At 59.3% G+C, this 18,705-nt stretch overlaps 2 protein-coding genes across 2 annotated transcripts; one reads left to right on the forward strand and one right to left on the reverse strand.

The window, feature by feature from the left end:
- The first annotated feature begins 492 nt into the window (after positions 1-492).
- Positions 493-14,545, forward strand: NPAS1 (neuronal PAS domain protein 1). Its single transcript, XM_030299128.1, has 11 exons — positions 493-614; positions 1,042-1,277; positions 7,614-7,687; positions 7,948-8,037; positions 9,900-10,071; positions 11,458-11,573; positions 11,745-11,902; positions 12,300-12,406; positions 12,729-12,876; positions 13,535-13,629; positions 13,960-14,545. The coding sequence occupies exons 1-11, from the start codon at positions 493-495 to the stop codon at positions 14,421-14,423; spliced, it is 1,782 nt and encodes a 593-aa protein (XP_030154988.1). The 3' UTR covers positions 14,424-14,545.
- A 118-nt stretch (positions 14,546-14,663) lies between these two features.
- On the reverse strand, positions 14,664-17,297 carry TMEM160 (transmembrane protein 160). Its single transcript, XM_030299126.1, has 3 exons — positions 17,052-17,297; positions 15,687-15,779; positions 14,664-15,005 (listed from the first exon to the last, which is right to left on the reverse strand). Exons 1-3 carry the CDS (start codon positions 17,257-17,259, stop codon positions 14,740-14,742), a joined length of 567 nt encoding a protein of 188 aa, XP_030154986.1. The 5' UTR covers positions 17,260-17,297; the 3' UTR covers positions 14,664-14,739.
- Between the last annotated feature and the right edge of the window lie 1,408 nt (positions 17,298-18,705).

Genomic DNA, 18,705 nt, shown 5'->3' on the forward strand with positions numbered 1-18,705 from the left:
AGAGAGGGCTCTGGGGGCAGGAGCCGGGCGCGCCTGGGCCCCGGCGAGGCGCCTGCCCCCCGCCCGCCCGGCTTGGGCATGCTTGGCACGCAGCGCGCGGGCCGGTCGGATCCGTATGCGCGCCGCGTGCGCCTATTGGTATGCGGGAGCCGGCCCGGCGCGGGCGTGAGGCGGCCGCGCTGGCGGGCGGCGCGGGGGAGGCGGCGGCGGCGGCGGCGGCGGCGGCGGGGCACGTCCTCGCCCCGAGCTTCGCCTGGGGCCGGGCAGGGTGAGAGAGCGGCGGGCTCCGTCCCGGGGCCTCCGGGGAGGAGAAACTGAGGCACCATCGGCCCCAGCTCCTTGCTGGGATCCCGAGCCCCTCACGGACCTCAGTTTCCCCAGCAGGTCCCCGGGGTCCCCCCGCAGGCACCGAGCGCTGCCTTCCCGCGGCAGGAGACGCGGGTCTCGAGGCTGCCCTGAGTCCGCCTGAGCCCGCCCCCCGCCCCCGCGGAGATGGCGACCCCCTACCCCAGCAGTGGCGGCGGAGGCGAGGTCAAGTGCGGGGGAGGTCGTGGCCGCAGCGTCCCGTGGGACTTTCTGCCTGGGCTAGTGGTCAAGGCCCCGCCCGGACCCTGGTGAGCAAAGCCCCGCCCCCCGGGCCGCGGCCCCGCCCCCAAGGGCGTCCTGGGAGAATTCACACTCGGCTTTCCGCCCCGCCCTCCGGAGCTGGAATTTCTTACCCCGGGAAGCTCAACCTTTGTTCTACAAACAGCCCCCACCACGTTCTGTTCCTACCCCCCTTCCTCAGAGTTCATACCCAACGTTCTCATTTCTCCCCTCTGCCTCCTCCCTCCCCCCGCCCCAGAATTGATGTACACCCCGGGGTTCTGTCCCCACGGCCGGGTGCAGCATCCACGCGCGGGTTCCGCCCCCACCTCCAGTGTCGAACCCACTTCCCACGTCCCGACCCCGTTCCGAGGCCCCGAGGGCAGGGCTCCCCCAGGCCGCGGACCCCTGAGCGCCGGGGGCCCCGCTGACGCCCCCTCCGCGCCGCCCGCCCAGCCTGCAGGCGCAGCGCAAGGAGAAGTCCCGTAACGCGGCGCGCTCGCGGCGCGGAAAGGAGAACCTGGAGTTCTTCGAGCTGGCCAAGCTGCTCCCGCTGCCCGGAGCCATCTCGAGCCAGCTGGACAAGGCGTCCATCGTGCGCCTCAGCGTCACCTACCTCCGCCTGCGCCGCTTCGCCGCCCTCGGGGCGCCGCCCTGGGGACTGCGGGCCGCGGGGCCACCGGCCGGCCTCGGTGAGTGCGCGTGCGCAGGGGACGGGGGCGGCGGGGGGGGGGGCAAGTGGGAACGTGAAGGGCCCACCAGCTTTTGCCCAGTTCCTTCTTGGCCGAGAGGGAGCACGAGGTTTGGAATCAACCAGATCCTCTGTGTGTCCCTATCAGGTGGCTTCTAGTCTCCGAGCCTCCGTTTATTCATCTGTTAAATGGGCACACGAGGCAGGGATGAGTTCACGAATTTTGGCCACCAGGGATCAGACCACTAGTAAATGCTGTTATTTTTATTAGGGAAGATGAATCATTTTCACAAAGGAGGCCCGCAGCTCCATGGGCGGGACAGAGGGGGCCCAGCCTGGGCCTCCTATCCACTCATGGGCAAGAAACCCCCTCACTCAGACTTGAGCACAAGGACTCTGGAGTCAGAATTCCCAGTTTGGGAAAGCGGGAGGGAGACAGTATAATGTGGCAGGTAAGACGGAGAGAGCTTCAGAAAGACTCTCCTGGGTCCCTGCCCACCCTCCCACCCCCATCCCGGCCACTCCCCAGCGTTGTGACCCTGGGCAGGTCGCCTTACCTCTCTGTGCCTCATGTGTGAAATGGGAATCCTGATGAAAGTCCGCACACAGACACCCGGAGAGCCGAGAAGGAAGCCAGGTGATGTGTGCAAAGAGCCTGGATATACTTGGCACAGCCTGGGCAATGAGTATGTAGCGACCCTTAGTGCCACTGGTTACCTTGCGGAACCTGCAGTTTCTTAAGCACCTACTGTGTGCCCGCTACTGTTCTGAGTAGAGGAGCCAGCAGGAAACAAACTTGAGAAAAGTCCTGCACAGGCTGACATCCCAGTAGCCAAGACCCAAGAATGAAATGAACAAAGAAATGCAATCTACCATCTGTAAAAATACAGAATTAGGTAAAGGACAGATACAGATACACAGATATCGACTTTTATTGGAATTCAATTTTTTTAATGTTTATTTTTGAGAGAGAGAAAGACAGAGTGTGAGTGGGGGAGGAGCAGAGAGGGAGGGAGACACAGAATCCGAAGCAGGCTCCAGGCTCCGAGCGGTCAGCACAGAGCCCGACGCGGGGCTCGAACTCACGGACCGCGAGATCGTGACCTGAGCCGAAGTCCGCCGCGTAACCGACGGAGCCCCCCAGGCGCCTCTAGAATTCAACTTTATTCCCGATGGATGCATAGCAGTGTTATGTTACTGTTATTGCTTGTTTTATGTATTGCTGCTTCACTCAACTAGAAGACAGTGAATCGTGTAAATCTGAGGTGGCAGGTGACAGCGACCGGGCACCCCAGGCGACGGGGCCCCCCAGAAGAACGGGTGTCCTTAGGGTGAGGTTGGAGGGGCTCCAGTTCCCCTCCTGCCCCCGGTCCCAGGGGAGGAGGTGGGGGGGGGGGGAGAGAAAATAGCATTGATTAAGCTCGCAATAAATCACCATTTAAATTTAAATAATCCGGCTTCCCAGGCGGTAATTAGGCGAATTGACTGGCGCCCAGAGAATGCGGCATTAGCGCGGCTGATTACTGTCATTACCGCGAACAACATGTGCGCCGGCGGGGGGATAAACATCTTGTCTATTGTCCCGAACGCCGGGAGAGAAAGGAAGGGAGGGGGTGTTGAGATAGTCCCTCCGGCGTCCAGCTCCCCCCCCTTCCACCACCTCCCGCTGCCCGGATGGGCACTTGAAGGGGACAGGAGCCCGCTGAGGACACAGCACCGAGGGGGCAGACCACAGACTCCGTCCAGGCCCCCCTCCTGTACTCCTGGGGAGCACCCCCCTCCCCCTCCCCCCGGCCCCGTGTGGAGGTACTGCGTGGACTCCCTCCCGGATCCCCTAAAGTAGGCATTTGGAGGCATCTCCTGCCTCCCAGGGGCCCCAACAAGAGGTCAAGCGCCTGTTTCCGTAGTTCACACGGGGAAACTGAGGACAGGGTCTTAGCTAGTCAGAGAGCAAAGCCGTGTGTCTCCCATTCTGTGGCTTCCTCAATAATATAGACAAATAACTCGCCTATTTTATTTTATTTTATTTTATTTTATTGGTTTTTTTTTTTTTTAACTCACTGAACCCGGGGCGTCTGGGTGGCTCAGTCAGTTAAGCGGCCGACTTCCGCCCAGGTCATGATCTCACAGTGTGTGAGTTCGAGCCCCACGTAGGGCTCTGGGCTGACAGCTCAGAGCCTGGAGGCTGCTTCGGATTCTGTGTCTCCGACTGTGCCTGCCCCTTCCCTGCTCATGCTCTCTCTCTGTCTCTCTCTCAGAAGTAAAGAAACATTAAAGAAAAAAAAAAGTGTTTTAATAAAAAAATAACAAAACTCAATCCTCTCACAAACACTAGGAGGAGAGCGGTGTTGATTCCCATTTTATAGAAGTGGAAAACTGAGCCCCAGAGAGGGGAAGCCGTTCACCCATCGGTCAAGCCTGGGCCCGGCTGAGATCCAAACTGTCTTCAGAGTGCACTTCCTCAGCCTCCAGACCTGGCACGTCCACAGGTCTCCGGGGATCTTGCGGGTCTCGGCCTGTCTCTGGGCCTCCCTCTGTGTCCGTAAAACAGCACAACAGATGCGGAAGCCTCGCCCTGGGCCTCCACGTCCGGGGAGGAGACAGCTTGGATCTTAGATCAGTGGTCATCATTCATTCAGCATCATCGAACACTTCTCGGTGCCAAGCCCTGTTCTAGGGACAGGACAAAGTCCCTGACCTCAAGGGTGGGCCTACCAGCCCTTCGTGGTGTGCCCACTGTCCCTCACCTCTCTGATCTCATTTTTCTGCCCCTCTCACCTCTTCAAACCCCCCCACACACTACCACACACACACACACACACACACACACACACAGTGGCTATCTCGCTATTCCTCAGAGAAACATGTTCCTACCCCAGGGCCTTTGCACTTGCGGTGCCCTCCCTCAGGAGCTCCCTTCCTTCCAAAAGTCAGCTCTTCAGGGAGGCCTGCCCTGACCACTCTGTTAAAACTGACAACACCCTTGTCCCCCAGCGCTCTCGTCTTCCTTTCCTGCCTTCTTTCTTTCCAAAGCACTTATTGTCTATTGTGTCTCTCCCCCATGACACCGTGTTCCCCGAGCCTGGGACAGTTCCTGGGGCACAGTAAGGGCTCCCTAAGTATTTGTTGGCTGGCCAAGGAACAGAGTGAGGGGAGGAGGGTTGACATCTTAATTCACAGGTCAGGCCCAGCCTCACTCTGAGGAAGTGACCTTTGAGCTGAGACTGGAAGGAGGTGAGGAAGCAAGCCGTGAGAAAAGCTGGAAGGAAAGCAGTCTGGACTGCGGGGAATATGTGCAAAGGCCCTGAGGCAGGCAGGAATCCGCTTACTGGCTGCAGGGCACAATGAGGCCAAGTAGTCGGAGAGAAGTAAGTAGTTGAGGCAGAGAGCAGACAGCCGGAACCAGGCCCTGCAGGGCCTCGTGGGCTTTGGTGAGGACTTTGGCTGTTAGCCCAAGTGGGACGGGAACCAGAGGTGGAAGCAGGGAGCCCAGTGAGGACGCGGGTGCGATGGTCCAGGCTCCTGCCTGGTGGGGCAGCTAGACCGGGGCGGGGGCCGTGGGGTGAGGGGTGGTGGGAATCAGGAGAGGGATGTGCTGAAAACAGCCGTGGGTGGGAGAAAGAGATAGGTCAGGGCCAACGGCAGGGAATTACCTGGAAAGGTAGAGGTGCCCCCAAGTTATCCACCGTACCTGGTAAGAATAAGGGCAGGACTCGGGAATTAGGTCCCTACCGTGTGCCTGGCTGTGTGTTGTTCACACGCACGAACCCATTCACGCTCTAGCATGAGACCCAGTTTACAATTGAGGCTGAGGAAGGTGCCCCATCTGGCCCGTGGGGCCTGCCCCTCCTGGGAGCAGGGTTTCCCTCTCTGGACTTCATCCCCACCACCTGGTCGGGGAATCTCTCTGAGCAATTGACAATAGGAGGTGATCGGACCCCTGGGAGTCCCCTTCTCCCCTGGGTCCCTCAGTCCCAGCTCTGTGATGACAACTAGGACAGTTTTTCTTCTCCGGCGGCCAGTCAGGCTCCAATAAAAAGCGCAGCGAATGTTTGTTGAGTGAGTGAGTGATGGTTGGGGGTTGGGCGTGAGCAGGGGGCAGATCTGGGAGCAGTAAAGAGCCACCTGCCGAATTTGGGGGACAGAGGAGCTGAGGCATTTGCCTGGAGAGGCCGGAACGCAGAGGCAGGAGTCTGGAGTTGGGTTTGGGGAGGGAGGGGGGGCTGGGGGTAATAGGACGCATCAGTCAGCGAAGGGGACCGACCCCAAAGCTCCCGTCCCAACGGGGGAACAGCAAGCCCTCCCCCTGCGCACCCCCCTCATCCGACGTGCCCATTAACGCTGTTAATTGCAGCCGTTCAGTCTGACCTGGGCTGATCCTGTGAGCGGGAAAATGAAGGAATTAGCAAAAATGACAGGGGAAAATTGCGACAATTAGCAGGCAGCATTGTTCCTGCCTGTCACCCGGCTGGTTCGAGCTGCATCTCGGGGGAGGGGTCCCCATCAGCACCCCCCCCCTCCATTTATTGTTCCTGGTGCTCCAGCCAGGGGTGGGAAAAGGGTGCGAACAGCGGGGGAGGTGCTCCCGGGAGGAGGCGTGGCTTAGATGTTTTGTGGGGGGGCTGAGTCCTGATGGGGGCACCGGGGGGGGGGGGTTTGGCCGCCTGGTGTTTTGAGGGTCTGGAAATAACAATAGTAATCACACTATTAATACTGATCCTGGCTCTGTGTTTGGGAGCACCTGAGGTGTGCCTGGCGGGTGCGGGGCCCTTTCTGTTCCTTATGCTGAGTGCTCAACCAGCCTGTGAGGTCCGCGCCCTTTGCAAATCCACTTGACAGAGGAGGAAACTGAGGCACAGAGAGGTGAAGGGACTGGTCCCAGGGCACACAGCCAGGGAGGGCCGGCCCTGGGGCTGGGCACCAGACCAGGACCCTTAGGCCTGCAGGAGCCAGCCACTTGCCCACCCTCAAGGTCACGGAGTCCCCTGGCTCCCTGATCTGGACATAGAGCCCCTTGGGAGGTGTTTCTCTGCAGGGTCAGGGAGAGGGACCTGCGTGGGAACAGCCTCCATCCACCCCCCCCAACCCTATGCCCTCCTCTCTGCTCCAGACTGTGGGGGCTGGGGCGCTCTTTGCCCTTTGTCCCATTTGACATGACCTCCTGTCACTGTCTTTCCCTGTATTTCTCCTGGACATCTCCTTTCTTTTCTCTCCACCTCTTTTTTTTTTTTTTAATGTTTTTTTTTTTTTTTTTTTTTTTTTGAGAGAGACAGAGAGCCAGCTGGGGAGGGGCAGAGAGAGGGAGACACAGAATCCGAAGCAGGCTCCAGGCTCTGAGCTGAGCTGTCAGCACAGAGCCCGGCGCGGGGCTCGAACCCATAAACCGTGAGATCATGACCTGAGCCGAAGTCAGATGCTTAACCTACTGAGTCACCCAGGCGCGCCAAGATTTTAATTTTTTTAAGTTTATTTATTTTGAGAGAAAGAATGAGCGTGCACATGACTGGGGGAAGGGGCAGAGAGAGAAGGAGAGAGAGAATCCCAAGCAGGCTCTGAGCTGTCAGCGCAGAGCCTGATGTAGGGCTCGAACCCACGACCCATGAGATGAAGCCCTGAGCCGAAGTCAGATGCTTAACCGACTGAGCCATCCAGGTGCCCCTAGTTCCAGAACATTTTCACTGCCTCCTGAAAAAGCCCTGCCCACATCGGCAGACACTCCCATCCCCCCTCCCTCCCGTCAGCCCCTGGGCAACGCTAATCTACTTCCTGTCTCCGTAGATTTGCCCTGTTCCGGACGGTTCATAGAAATGGAATCACACAGTGTGTGGTCTCTTGGGTCTTGAGTAATGTTTTCACTTTTTTTTTTAAGTATGTTCCACACCCCACGTGGGGCTTGAACCCCCGACCCCGAGATCAAATGTCTTGTTCCTCCGACTGAGCCAGCCAGGCGCCCCTGGATTTTTTTAGTTCCTTGCGTGTTGTGTATCTGCCTCTGGCCTGGGAGGGGAGAACCAGGCCGCCCCGGTCACCTCGGTGGCCCTAGGACAGGGCCTGCCGCACAGTTGGTGCTCAGGGAGTTTCTGCCTGGATTGGATGGATGGACAAACGGACGGACGGACCCCCGTCTGCATCCTCTGGTGTCTCTCTCTGTCTCTGTGTGTCTCAGCCCACTTCTGCCCCTTCCACCCTTCCCCCCAGCCCAGGTTTCTCCCCGACAGGGCCCGGGGTCCCCAGTACCCCAAGGTGGCTGCGGGACCGGGGAGAAGAGAGCGGGATTTGTAGCCTGGCTCGAATGGGGGCCAAGAGGCCCCGGCCTCACCCCTCCCTTTGCCCCCAGCCCCCAGCCACAGGGGCCCGGTGGCGCTGGTCTCCGAAGTCTTCGAGCAGCACCTGGGAGGACACATCTTGCAGGTGAGGCCCCTTCCCTGCCTGCTGCTCATTGCTGCCACCTGGCGGCCACCTCTGGCGAGCAGCACCCTTTTCTCCAGCATCCATCCCAGCGAGGGCCCCCTTTCCGAGGGCCACCCGATCCCCTTCCCCTCCCCACGCCCCCCCCCCCGATTAATCCATCCTAGGTGGAGATCTAGCTTTTAGAATCTCTTACCGCTTGCCTGCTGGACAGACAGACGCCCAGCGCTCCTCTCTCCGCCCCCTATTTCTCCCCACTCTAGTCCCTGGATGGCTTCGTGTTTGCCTTGAACCAGGAAGGGAAATTCCTCTACATTTCAGAGACCGTCTCCATTTATCTGGGTCTCTCACAGGTAAGGGGCCCGCAGCGGGCTGCCTGGACTGGCCCGGCCACCATCTCCCTTGCTGGCCCCTGCATGCCCTTCCTCTCTCCTGGCCTCACCATCCCAGCCCGAAAAGTGGGCTGCATCCGTGGTTCCCAAAGTGCACCCCTGGGAACCCCACGTGGCTCCTCCTTACAGGCGAGAGGGGGGCTATTAAAGTAGCAGGTCAATTTGAAGACGGCAAATTAGCAGAAAGGTCAGTTTGCCCATGAGTGTTTGCCAAATGAGCCATATTTACCAAAACTCGCTTTTTTTGTTTTGTTTTGTTTTTTCCTCCACAATTGTAAAGAATTCACAGCGATTTGCATCGTAAGGGCTTGGGTTTTGCCAACTTTGGAAGATTTTCTGTAGCGTTTTAGTGAACTGGCTTGCTTTTTCTATCTCAGCCAGCTGTTTCTGCCCCAGCTCCTGCAGCTGGCACTGGAAGGTAAAAGGCAGGGGAGGGGGCGCCTGGGTGGCTCAGTCGGTTAAGCGTCCGACTTCGGCTCAGGTCATGATCTCACAGTCTGAGTTCAAGTCCCGCGTGGGGCTCTGTGCTGACATCTCAGAGCCTGGAGCCTGCTTTGGAGTCTGTGTCTCCCTCTCTCTTCCCTCTCAAATATATATATATATATATATATATATATATATATATATATATATATAACGGAAACGGACTCCCAATCCTGGGGGGCCTGGCTCCTTGTGGCCTTCCTACTACCAATACATTCGGTACAAATCACTATCCTCTGTTATCACTATTACAAAGGTTTTGGCAAATGGTAAATTTAGAAAATTCAATGCTAGGTATTTGGCCTCTGTGAGCACCTTTACAGTGAGTTGTTGGAGATATGTGGAGGAGGAAGACCCTGGAGGTAGGGGCATGTGGCCAAGGGGAAGGGAGGGAGGGAGAAGTGGAGGAAAAGCTGGAAGCTGGTGCAGGGAAGGGTTTAATGAGGAGGAGTTCAGAGGGATGAGGGACAGAGGGGAGCCTGGGATCCCAAGCCCAGGGGCAGTGGGAGCTCTGAGAGGTTTCTGAGAGGAGGCGGGCCGTGGTCAGGTGAGTAATTTAGCAAGGGTGTTTGGGGACTGAAGGCCAGAGCACCAGGGAGGACCCTGGGGCAGGAAGACAGCAGAGAAAAGTTGGGGGCCTGGACTAGGGGAGGTGTGGAGAGAAGGGGAACTGCTCTGAGAGTTTGGGGTGAATTCAGTGTGAAAGTCTGATTAAAAAAGTTATTCTTGTTTTTTTTTTTTTAATGTTTATTTATTTTGAGAGAGAAAAGAGCGAGCAGGGGAGGGGCAGAGAGGAAGGGAGAGAGAAACTCAAGCAGGCTCCTCGCTATCAGTGAAGAACCCGATGTGGGTCTCTAACGCAGGAACCCGTGAGATAAGGACCTGAGCCGAAATCGAGTCGAATGCTTAACCAACTGAGCCACCCAGACGCTTCAAAAAGTTCTAACTCTTTAAAGAGCTCGAGAAACATTCCACTGCTTGCATCCTGATTGCCATTCCTGCGGGGACATCCTGTGATTCATTTCAGGGCACAGTTTTTTGCTGTGAGTGGGTGGGAGCTGGGTAAATGGAGGCTACGACAACCCAGTACACAGCTTCTTAATAGCGTAAGCAGGTGCAGAAAATCCTTAACGATCGCCGGGTTTGAAGTGGGAAGGCTTAAGAAGAGCCTAAAAGTTTGTATTCTTCTTTTTAAAAGGTTAAAAAGCAATCCTAATAAAAACACGAGACTGGCGTGAAGCGCGCCTGCAACCTAGGCGAGCGAGCCGGAGGCTGAAGGCCGGGCGAGTGGCTGCGCGCGCATCTTACCCGCCCTCTGCCGTCCCCTCTTTCGCCGGCAGGTGGAGCTGACGGGTAGCAGCGTCTTCGACTACATCCATCCCGGGGACCACTCAGAAGTGCTGGAGCAACTGGGGCTCCGGGCCCGGACTCCCGGGCCCCCCACGCCGCCCTCCGTCCCCTCCTCCTCCTCCTCCTCGTCTTCTTCCTCGCTTGCAGATACTCCTGAGATCGGTAATTCCAGGGGCCCCAAAGTCACGCGGCCTCAAGGGTGTAGGGCTTGTTACAAAACCCACTCTCCTTCGGGTTGTGCAAAGTTGTGCAAAATGCATCAGAGTCTGAACCGAGGCAACGCGACTTGGCTCCCGAAAATTGCCTAAGCTGCCCAAGGTTGCCTGGCTCCCCCGGAGTCGAGCTTTGGAAAGACCCCTCTTGCCACTGCTTGTGGGGGACAGATGGGACCAGGCTTTGGTAACAATAAAGCCCGCGCTTCACGGGCTTTACCCGTGCTGCGCCTTTAACTGCGTAATTGGAATCCTAATCACCACCCCACAAGCGGGGAACTATCACTGTCTTCATTTTGCAGAGGTGGAAACTGAGGCACAGCGCAGAGAGGTTAAGTTAATTGGCCCGGGTCACACAGCTGTACGTGGTTGGTCTGGACCGCGGCCCGGGTTTGTCTGGCTCTTGCATCTGTGTTTCTAGTCCTTCCCTGCAGTGGAAAATTCCAGTCCATGTCAGAGAAGGAGGGTGTTGGGAGATTACCCTGGAAGTTTCTTTTAGCTCTGAGATGGGGGGGGGGGGGGACTAGGAGGTTAACTTTCCCGTAAGGAGGATTTTCTTCTGTTGGGTTTGCTTAACAGCAAAAATATCTGAGCTACCATCAGGGCCTGCACGCTTGGGAGAGGTTTGTGGGTCCGCTGGGGAAGGTGATTAGGTTTGCATCAAAGATTGAGAAACAGGTTCGTCTGGCGGTGAGCAGTTACAAGAATGTATCACGGGATGTACAGACTAATCTGTATTTGTGAGTCTTTCTTGTTTCTTATACCCAGAGCCCCTGCTCTGTGCTGGGGAGGGCTGGGGACACAGTGATGACAGCATCCCCAGCCCTACCCTCCCTGTGCTCACAGTCCGGGTGTGGGCAGGCCGACCAGTCCCTAGAGAATGATAATCCAAAGTGGTCGGGACTGGGCTGGGAGACCCCGGAGGGATGGCTGACCCAGCCTGGGGGGGGGGGTCAGGGAGGGCCTCCTGGAGGAGGAGCTGTCTACCCTGAGACCTGGAGGCTGTAGCTAGAGATGGTGTCAGCGGGAGGCAGTTCTTGCGGAAGTTTTAGGCCAAGGTGAGGAGCTGAGCTTTCTCCCAAGGGTCCTAGGGAGCCATGGCAGTTTCAGGGCAGGGAGGGGCCGGGGTCATACCTGAGCTTTAGAAGAGACCCGTTCAGCTGTAGCTCAGAGGGGAGGTTCGTCTGCGACTTCAGTGAGGTTGTGTAACCCTCAGGCTGTGGCCTTGACCTTGTCTGGCTAGATGTACGGGGGGGGGGGGGGGGGGGGGGGCAGGGACGGCCTGTGTGTGTTTCTCCTTCAGGACCTCCTAACCTTCCTTCACTCTCCACCCCAGAGGCCAGCCCCGCCGAGGTGCCTCACTTCTCCCGGGCCCAGGAGCGTTCCTTCTTCATCCGCATGAAATCTACCCTCACCAAGCGGGGGCTGCACGTCAAGGCCTCGGGGTACAAGGTGAGGGTCAGCTCTCTGGCCCCGGCTGCTGACTCCTGGGTCTCCTCTCCTGCGGGGGACGGGGGCGGGGGGGGGGCTCCCACATTCCTGCCAGCTATGTCCTTGTGCCCCGGCACCGGCGGGGTGGTGGCATCGCCAGGCCTCTCCTCCAAGCCCGCCTGTCGCCCACAGGTCATCCACGTCACCGGGCGCCTTCGGGCCCGCTCCCTGGGCCTGGTGGCTCTGGGCCACACGTTGCCCCCAGCCCCACTGGCTGAGCTGCCACTACACGGACACATGATCGTCTTCCGCCTCAGCCTGGGTCTCACCATCCTTGCTTGTGAGAGCAGGTACCGGGGTCGGGGGGCCGAGGCGGGCGGATGGGGCCACACGGGGGAGCCAGGGCTGCGGGAGGAGGTCCTGGAAGGAGGGGGGCGGGGGGCGGGGCCTTTGGGGGCGGGGCGGGTTGCGCCCGGCACCACGCGGTGGGGAAAATTAAATCGCGAAATAGCCCCCACGCTCCGAGTGCCTTCGGGGGGCCCGGGGCCACCCCACGGGGCCCACAGCCACTCCAGGCGGGACGCTGGTATGACACCGCCATTGTACCGAGGGTTAAACTGAGGCCCAGAGCGCTCCAGAGCAAGATTTCGGAGCTGGGGGTTCCAGAACCAACCCTGCCTCTTTGCCCCCAACCCTGTTGTCTCAGAGCCCTTCTCACCTCCTCTCTCTGTCGCCCCCTGTGCTCAGAGTCAGCGACCACATGGACCTGGGGCCCTCAGAGCTTGTGGGCCGCAGCTGCTACCAGTTTGTCCACGGCCAGGACGCAGCCAGGATCCGCCAAAGCCACCTGGACCGTGAGAACCCCTGTCTGCCGGCACCCCGGGCCTGAGTCCACAACCCCCCCCCGCCCCGCTGTGCCCTGCACCCTGGGCAACAGCTCACGTGTGGTGGGGTGGGAGGAAAGGGGCCGTGGGGTCTCTCGGGCCCACCCTTAAAAGTCCAGAAGGCCCCCCAGCCAGGTTAGCCTTCAGTCCTTCTGACTCTGTCTCTCTCCGTCCCCCCCTCTGTCTCCTCCCTGCCGCCACCCTTTCTGCCCCTGTCTCCCTCTCTCGCCCCCGCCTTCCTGTCCACCTGTCTCTCTGCAACCGTCTCACCCCGTCCCTGCGCCGGGCCCAGTGCTGGACAAGGGTCAGGTGATGACCGGTTACTACCGTTGGCTGCAGCGAGCCGGGGGCTTTGTGTGGCTGCAGTCCGTGGCCACCGTGGCCGTGAGCGGGAAGAGCCCCGGGGAGCGCCACGTGCTGTGGGTCAGCTACGTGCTCAGGTGAGGGCTGTCCCCGGCCGGCCTCACCGGGAAGGGGGCTTGGGGTGGAGGCTCTTCAGTGAGGGCTTCTCGAAGCGGACAAGAACCCAGAGGGGCCTGAAAACAGGAAGGGGAAAGGGGACAGTGAGAGGAGAGGCTTGGAGGCGGCGAGACCTTACGTGCAGGGGGGCGGCTTGGAGGTGGCCCCAGCCCAGGCAGAGGGTCTGGATTTGATTCCGGGGCACTGGGGAGCCACGGCAGGCTTCAAGGCTGGAGAGGGTCACAGTCAAATCTGCTTTGTGGAAAGACCCCTCTGGCTGCCTCGAAATGAGAGTTCTGAGGGACGTGCGACGGGGGCCGGGAGCCCAGGGAGGAGGTGGGGGCAAGTCCCGGAAATGCCAGGCAATGCTGGTGGAGGAGGGGAAGGGCCGTCTGCTGCCACCCACGTCTCTGGCTTTGCTGGGCCTGGATTTGGGCCCCTAAGAGGAACAGCGGCCTGAAAGGAAGACGCTGGGGACATTTAGTTGGTGGCATCGGGGGCAGGGGGGCACAGGCTGCCCGGGTCTGGCCTCGGATGACAGGGCTGTGGGGCTAGAAGCCAGCCTGGAGCCTGGGGGGTCCAGTGATGAGCCCTAAGTACCATGGGGTGGGGGCTCTACCCCACCTGTGTTGTCCCCAGCCAAGCCGAGGGTGGCCAGACCCCTCTGGACGCCTTCCAGCTTCCAGCCAGCGTGGCCTGCGAGGACGTGTCCAGCCCAGAGCCAGAACCCACAGGTGAGCCCCACCTCCCACCCCCCAGCACCCCAGCCCCCGGGGGAAGCTCCCAGGGGCCTCTGGGACCTGCACTCTCCAGTCCGGAAGCCACCAGCCACGAGTGGTGACTCATGTTCAATTAAAAATGAACGGTTCGGTTTCTCAGTCACACCCGCCACATTTCGAGGGCCCCGTAGCCTCACGTGGCCAGTGGCTAATGCGGTCGGACCATAAAGATACGGAACGTCATCGGGGAAAGTTCTGTTGGACAACACAGGTCTAGACCACAGATGGGAAGACTGAGGGCTGGGGACGCGCACCCGCAGTGCCCTTTGTATCTCCCTCTTCCAGAGCCAGAGCCTCCGGTGGAAGGGAAGCAGGCTGCCCCCCTAGACAAGGATGAGCCCCCTCGGACCCGGGGCAAACGCATCAAAGTGGAGCCTGGCCCGGGGGAGACCAAAGACCCGGAGGACAGCGCGGAGGAGGAGCCGTCCAGCCACCCAGCCCTGCCGAGGCCCGAGTTTACTTCTGTCATCCGGGCAGGAGCCCTGAAGCAGGACCTGGTGCGGCCCTGGGGCCTGGGGCCTCCTGGAGACCCCCCACCTTCCCTCCTCCACGCGGGCTTCCTGCCCCCCGTCGTGCGGGGCCTGTGCACGCCAGGCACCATCCGCTACGGCCCTGCGGAGCTGGGTCTCATGTACCCGCACCTGCAGAGGCTGGGCCCGGGGCCCGGCCTCCCCGAGGCCTTCTATCCCACCCTGGGCCTGTCGTACCCGGGGCCCGCGGGCACCAGGGTGCAGCGGAAGGGTGACTGAGGACTGGAGGGCGGCCTCCAGAGCCGGACCCTGAAGGAGGGGCGGGGCCCTGAGGGCGCAGGGGCGGGGCTCACGGCCCCGATGGCCCTCCCTGAGAATTAAACACCTTCTCCCCCTCCGTGGCTCAGTCTCCGGGGGCCTTGGGGCCCCTCGCTCCTTTTCTTTCTCCTTGGTTACCTCCACCTGCTTTTACTGATTCCCATGCCCGCCCTTCCCGGTCGCAGGAACCGCCACTCAGAATGTGGACAAGGGTCAGGTTTTAATGTCCCGGTCCTCGGGCCGTCCAGCGCCCGGCCATTCCCCGTGGCCCAGCTGTTCACTCCGGTGGCGGCCGGCCGGCTTCGTCGGGGCCTTCGGCGGTGGCGGTCCCATCGTCCTCGGGCACCAGTTCCACATCCAGCTCCAGCTGACCCATGTAGAGACCGACGGCACAAGCCCAGAGCAGGCCCACGGCCAGCACGGCCCCCACGCCCGCCGCTGCGCCCCCCAGCGACAGCTGCATGGGTCCCCGCAGTGCAGCCAGGCCCACCACGTAGGAGGCACCGCCCCACACGACGCACAGGCCGCCCAGCAGGAAGAAGCCTGTGGGGGAGGGCAGGAGGCCACGGTCAAGGAGAGGCAGGGCCTGAGCTCCCAGGCTGGCACTGCAGTGGGGTGGATGGAGAAGCCGGGGTGGGGAGGGGGTTCTGGGATCCAGATGACTCTCGGGACCGAGGCGGGTCAGGGGACCAAGGTGGAGTTAGAGAATGAGGCAAACTCAAAAGCAGGGTAGGCGTCAAGAGTAGTACAGAGCCAAGGTCAGGGGCATGAGGAGGTATCGGTATCAGAGGAGGTGTCCCGGATGGGGAGGTGGGGTTCAGGACCAGAGGCGGAGTGGGGAGCTGGTGTGAGAGCAAAGACAGGGATGGAGTGGCAGGGCCATTCTGGGGCTGGGCCAGCATGAGGGGCTAAGACGTGACCCTCATCTTTGTTGGAAAGTCAGATCGGAGGGGACAAGGACCCACAGCCACCCCGTGGGCCACCCACTCGGGGCCACCCACTCGGGTGATCCAGTGGCCACAAAGCAGGGGCGGGTGGATGTAACGTCCACAGTCACACGTGAAAATGAGGTGGCTTCTGGTGGGGGAGGAAAGAGTGGGTGGCGGTGGGACAGGGCAGGGAAGAATCTACACCCACGGGGGAGGTTGGGGGTTCTGCCCTCCTCAGTGGGGGAGCAAGTGCCCACGCTCCCTGGTTGGGGCGCGAGTGGGGGTCTGCACTCACCGTAGGCAGCTTCCCGTCCCATGTCACTCTGCATGAAGGAGATGACCCCAATGCCTGATGCCAGGAGGCCATTGCGGAACCAGGAGAGGAAGGCTGGAGGAAGGGGTGGATGGGGAGGGGAAAGAAATCAGCATCAGCCTGTCAGCCCAGACAGTGTTATCCCATTGCACCCCAAATCCCCACCCGGTCCTGACGGCCCTCCACTGAACCCGCCAAACTGTAGCTTCCATCCATCTGAGCCCTCTCCCCAAACTCTGCAGCACCAAAGATTCAACATAGTCTGCAGAATCTGCAGGAGAATCTAGGAACCAAAATTGCCGAACTTATTTAATTTTTTTTTTAATTTTTTTTAACGTTTATTTTTGAGACAGAGAGAGACAGAGCATGAACGGGGGAGGGTCAGAGAGAGAGGGAGACACAGAATCCGAAGCAGGCTCCAGGCTCTGAGCTGTCAGCACAGAGGACGCAGGGCTCGAACTCACAGACCGCGAGATCATGACCTGAGCCGAAGTCGGCCACTTAACCGACTGAGCCACCCAGGCGCCCCCAAAATTGCCGAACTTAAATATGAGGACAGGAAGATCCCGAGGGGTCATCCTGGTCAACACTCCTCCTCTCCCCATACATGTGTGTATCCCCCTCCCGCCTCCCCGCTGTGGGACAAACTTCTGCACTTCAGGCCTCTCTCCAGCCTCCCCCTTCAGGGAGCCTCAAACGCCAATCATCTGCTACCGCGTGTGAACTTCCTTGCTGTTATTCACATCCATTCAAATCCCTTGTGTGGCGCTAACTGGCTGGTCCGGGTTACAAACCCCACACCCACTCCCCATCCACTATCCACACATGAGGCCCCTCCCCCTGCAGCCTGGATCACCTGGCCCTCCAATCAGCCCAGAGCTTTTCTTTTATTGGTTGTTCCTTCCTCCAATCCGGAACTCGTCCCCTCTTCTGATGGGATCCACGCTCCCGCCTAATGCAGAGTGGTCGCCTCTAGGATCTGAACTGGCCCCTCCAAGGCGGACCCCTCCAGTAGGCAACACCCCCGCCCTTCACCCTCTTCGGATGCCTCTCTCGCCCAGGCAGTGCAATTTTATAAGGCTGCCTGTCCTACCCCGACCCACCTTTCCAATCCCCACTGCGTCCCACTAGCCGGACACCGTCCCATCCGCAAGCACTTCTATGCGGACAGACTGCGCTCTTGCAGCAAGCGCTTCCCTGCGCTTTTACGGAAGTCCTTCTCGCTCCGGAGTCCCAGCCCTGTTTCCAGCAGAAGCTCCACCCCCTTCCCCCACTCGCGCGCGCCGACAGCTCGGCTTTCCGGGACCCCCTGTCCCGTCGGGGCCGACCCCAGCCCCAGCCTCAGACCTGTCTCATGCGCCTTCCGGAGGAGCCAGGCGTCCGCACGGTCCAGCTCGGACACGGGGGGCGGCGAAGCCCCGGCGCGGGGGCCGTGGCCGGGGGCGAAGGACCCTCGGGCGCCCCCGCTCCGGGGCCGCGGAGGCGGCAGCAGCGCCCCCCGGAAGCGGAGCCGGGCCAGTCGGGCGGCCCGAGCCCACCACCAGCCGCCTCCCATGGTTCCCACTACGGCCGCCGCTCACCGCCCCGCCCCCACGAGCTCCCGTAGGCTGAAGCCCACGTCATTCAGGCATGGCGGCTCACCCATTGGCTTCGAGAGCGCCACTCAGGGCTGGCGCCCACGGTCCATTGGTCGAAATAGCGGTGATTCCTCCTCTGTCATCTGTGCCGGTACTGCGCGTCCCACCTCGCTTCTGCTGCTGGACTACGAATCCCAGAGATCATTGCGCCCATAGAAGGCCGGTCTTCAGAAGGCGGAGGCACGATGTCTGCCGGGACTTGTAGTTTATGTTAATAACTTTAATTCTAATAGCCAATCAACAAAAACAAAACAAAGCTGGGGTACTTAATGCAGAACCTTTGCAACATCTGGAATAGCCCGGAGGAGAAAGTAAACCTCAACATTAATCCCACTGATGAGCAGTTACTGCTATCGGTTGTACTCTTGCCCTGCCTTTTTTCTAGGCAAATGTCAAGTGAGATGCCCTTTGACACATTAACTTTTTTCATAGAAGTCGAGAACATTGACTGATGGCATTGAATACTTTTCATAATTTTTATATTAAAAATATGATTGGGGTGCCTGGTTAAGCCGCCGATTCTTGATTTCCACTCAGGTGGTGATCCCAGGGTGGTTTGATCGAGACCCGCCACCGGCTCCACGTGAGCGTGGCGCCTGCTTAGGGTTCTCTTTCTCTCGCCCCACCACCCCCGCCTCCCTCCCTTCCTCCGCCCCTCTCCCCCACTTTTGCAATCTCTCTCAAATTAAAAATAAATAAATAATTGGGTACCTGGGTGGCTCAGTCGGTTGAGCGACCGACTCCCCGATTAGGCTCAGGTCATGATCTGTTTTGTAAGTTCGAGCCCCACGTCGGTGTCTGTGCTCCCCTGCTCCTGCTGTCTCTGTCTCTCTTAAAATAAATAAACTTTAGAAACAAAAATAGGGGTGCCTGGGTGGCTCAGTCAGTTGGGCTTCCGACTTGGGCTCAGGTCATGATCTCCCCGTTAGTGAGTTTGAGCCCCGACGGGCTCTGTGCTGGCAGCTCAGAGCCTGGAGCTTGCTTTGAGTTCTGTGTCTCCCTCTTTCTCTGCCTCTCCTCCGCTTGCACTCTCTCTCTCTCTCTCTCTCTCTCTCTCTCTCTCTCTCTCTCAAAAATAAATAAACATTAAAAGAATCTTAAAAATATAAATAAATAAAAATTAATTTATTTTGGACATGGTACAAGAAACAAAACATACAGAAGGATCTAATGGAAAGTAACCCCATGCCCCAGGCAACCATCCCCCTCTTTTGTTCCACAGCATGAAGTCAATGGTTCATACTGATGCATTACAGGTTGGTACCACAGGTGCTCCCCATCTGTAGGTGGTTTCCAATTTTCCTTGATATAAACCATTGTTGTTTCCTTTTAGGTCTAAACTTAGGTCTGAGTCTGGACAGACC

This window comes from Lynx canadensis, chromosome E2, assembly GCF_007474595.2.
Source record: "Lynx canadensis isolate LIC74 chromosome E2, mLynCan4.pri.v2, whole genome shotgun sequence".
NCBI lineage: Eukaryota > Metazoa > Chordata > Mammalia > Carnivora > Felidae > Lynx > Lynx canadensis.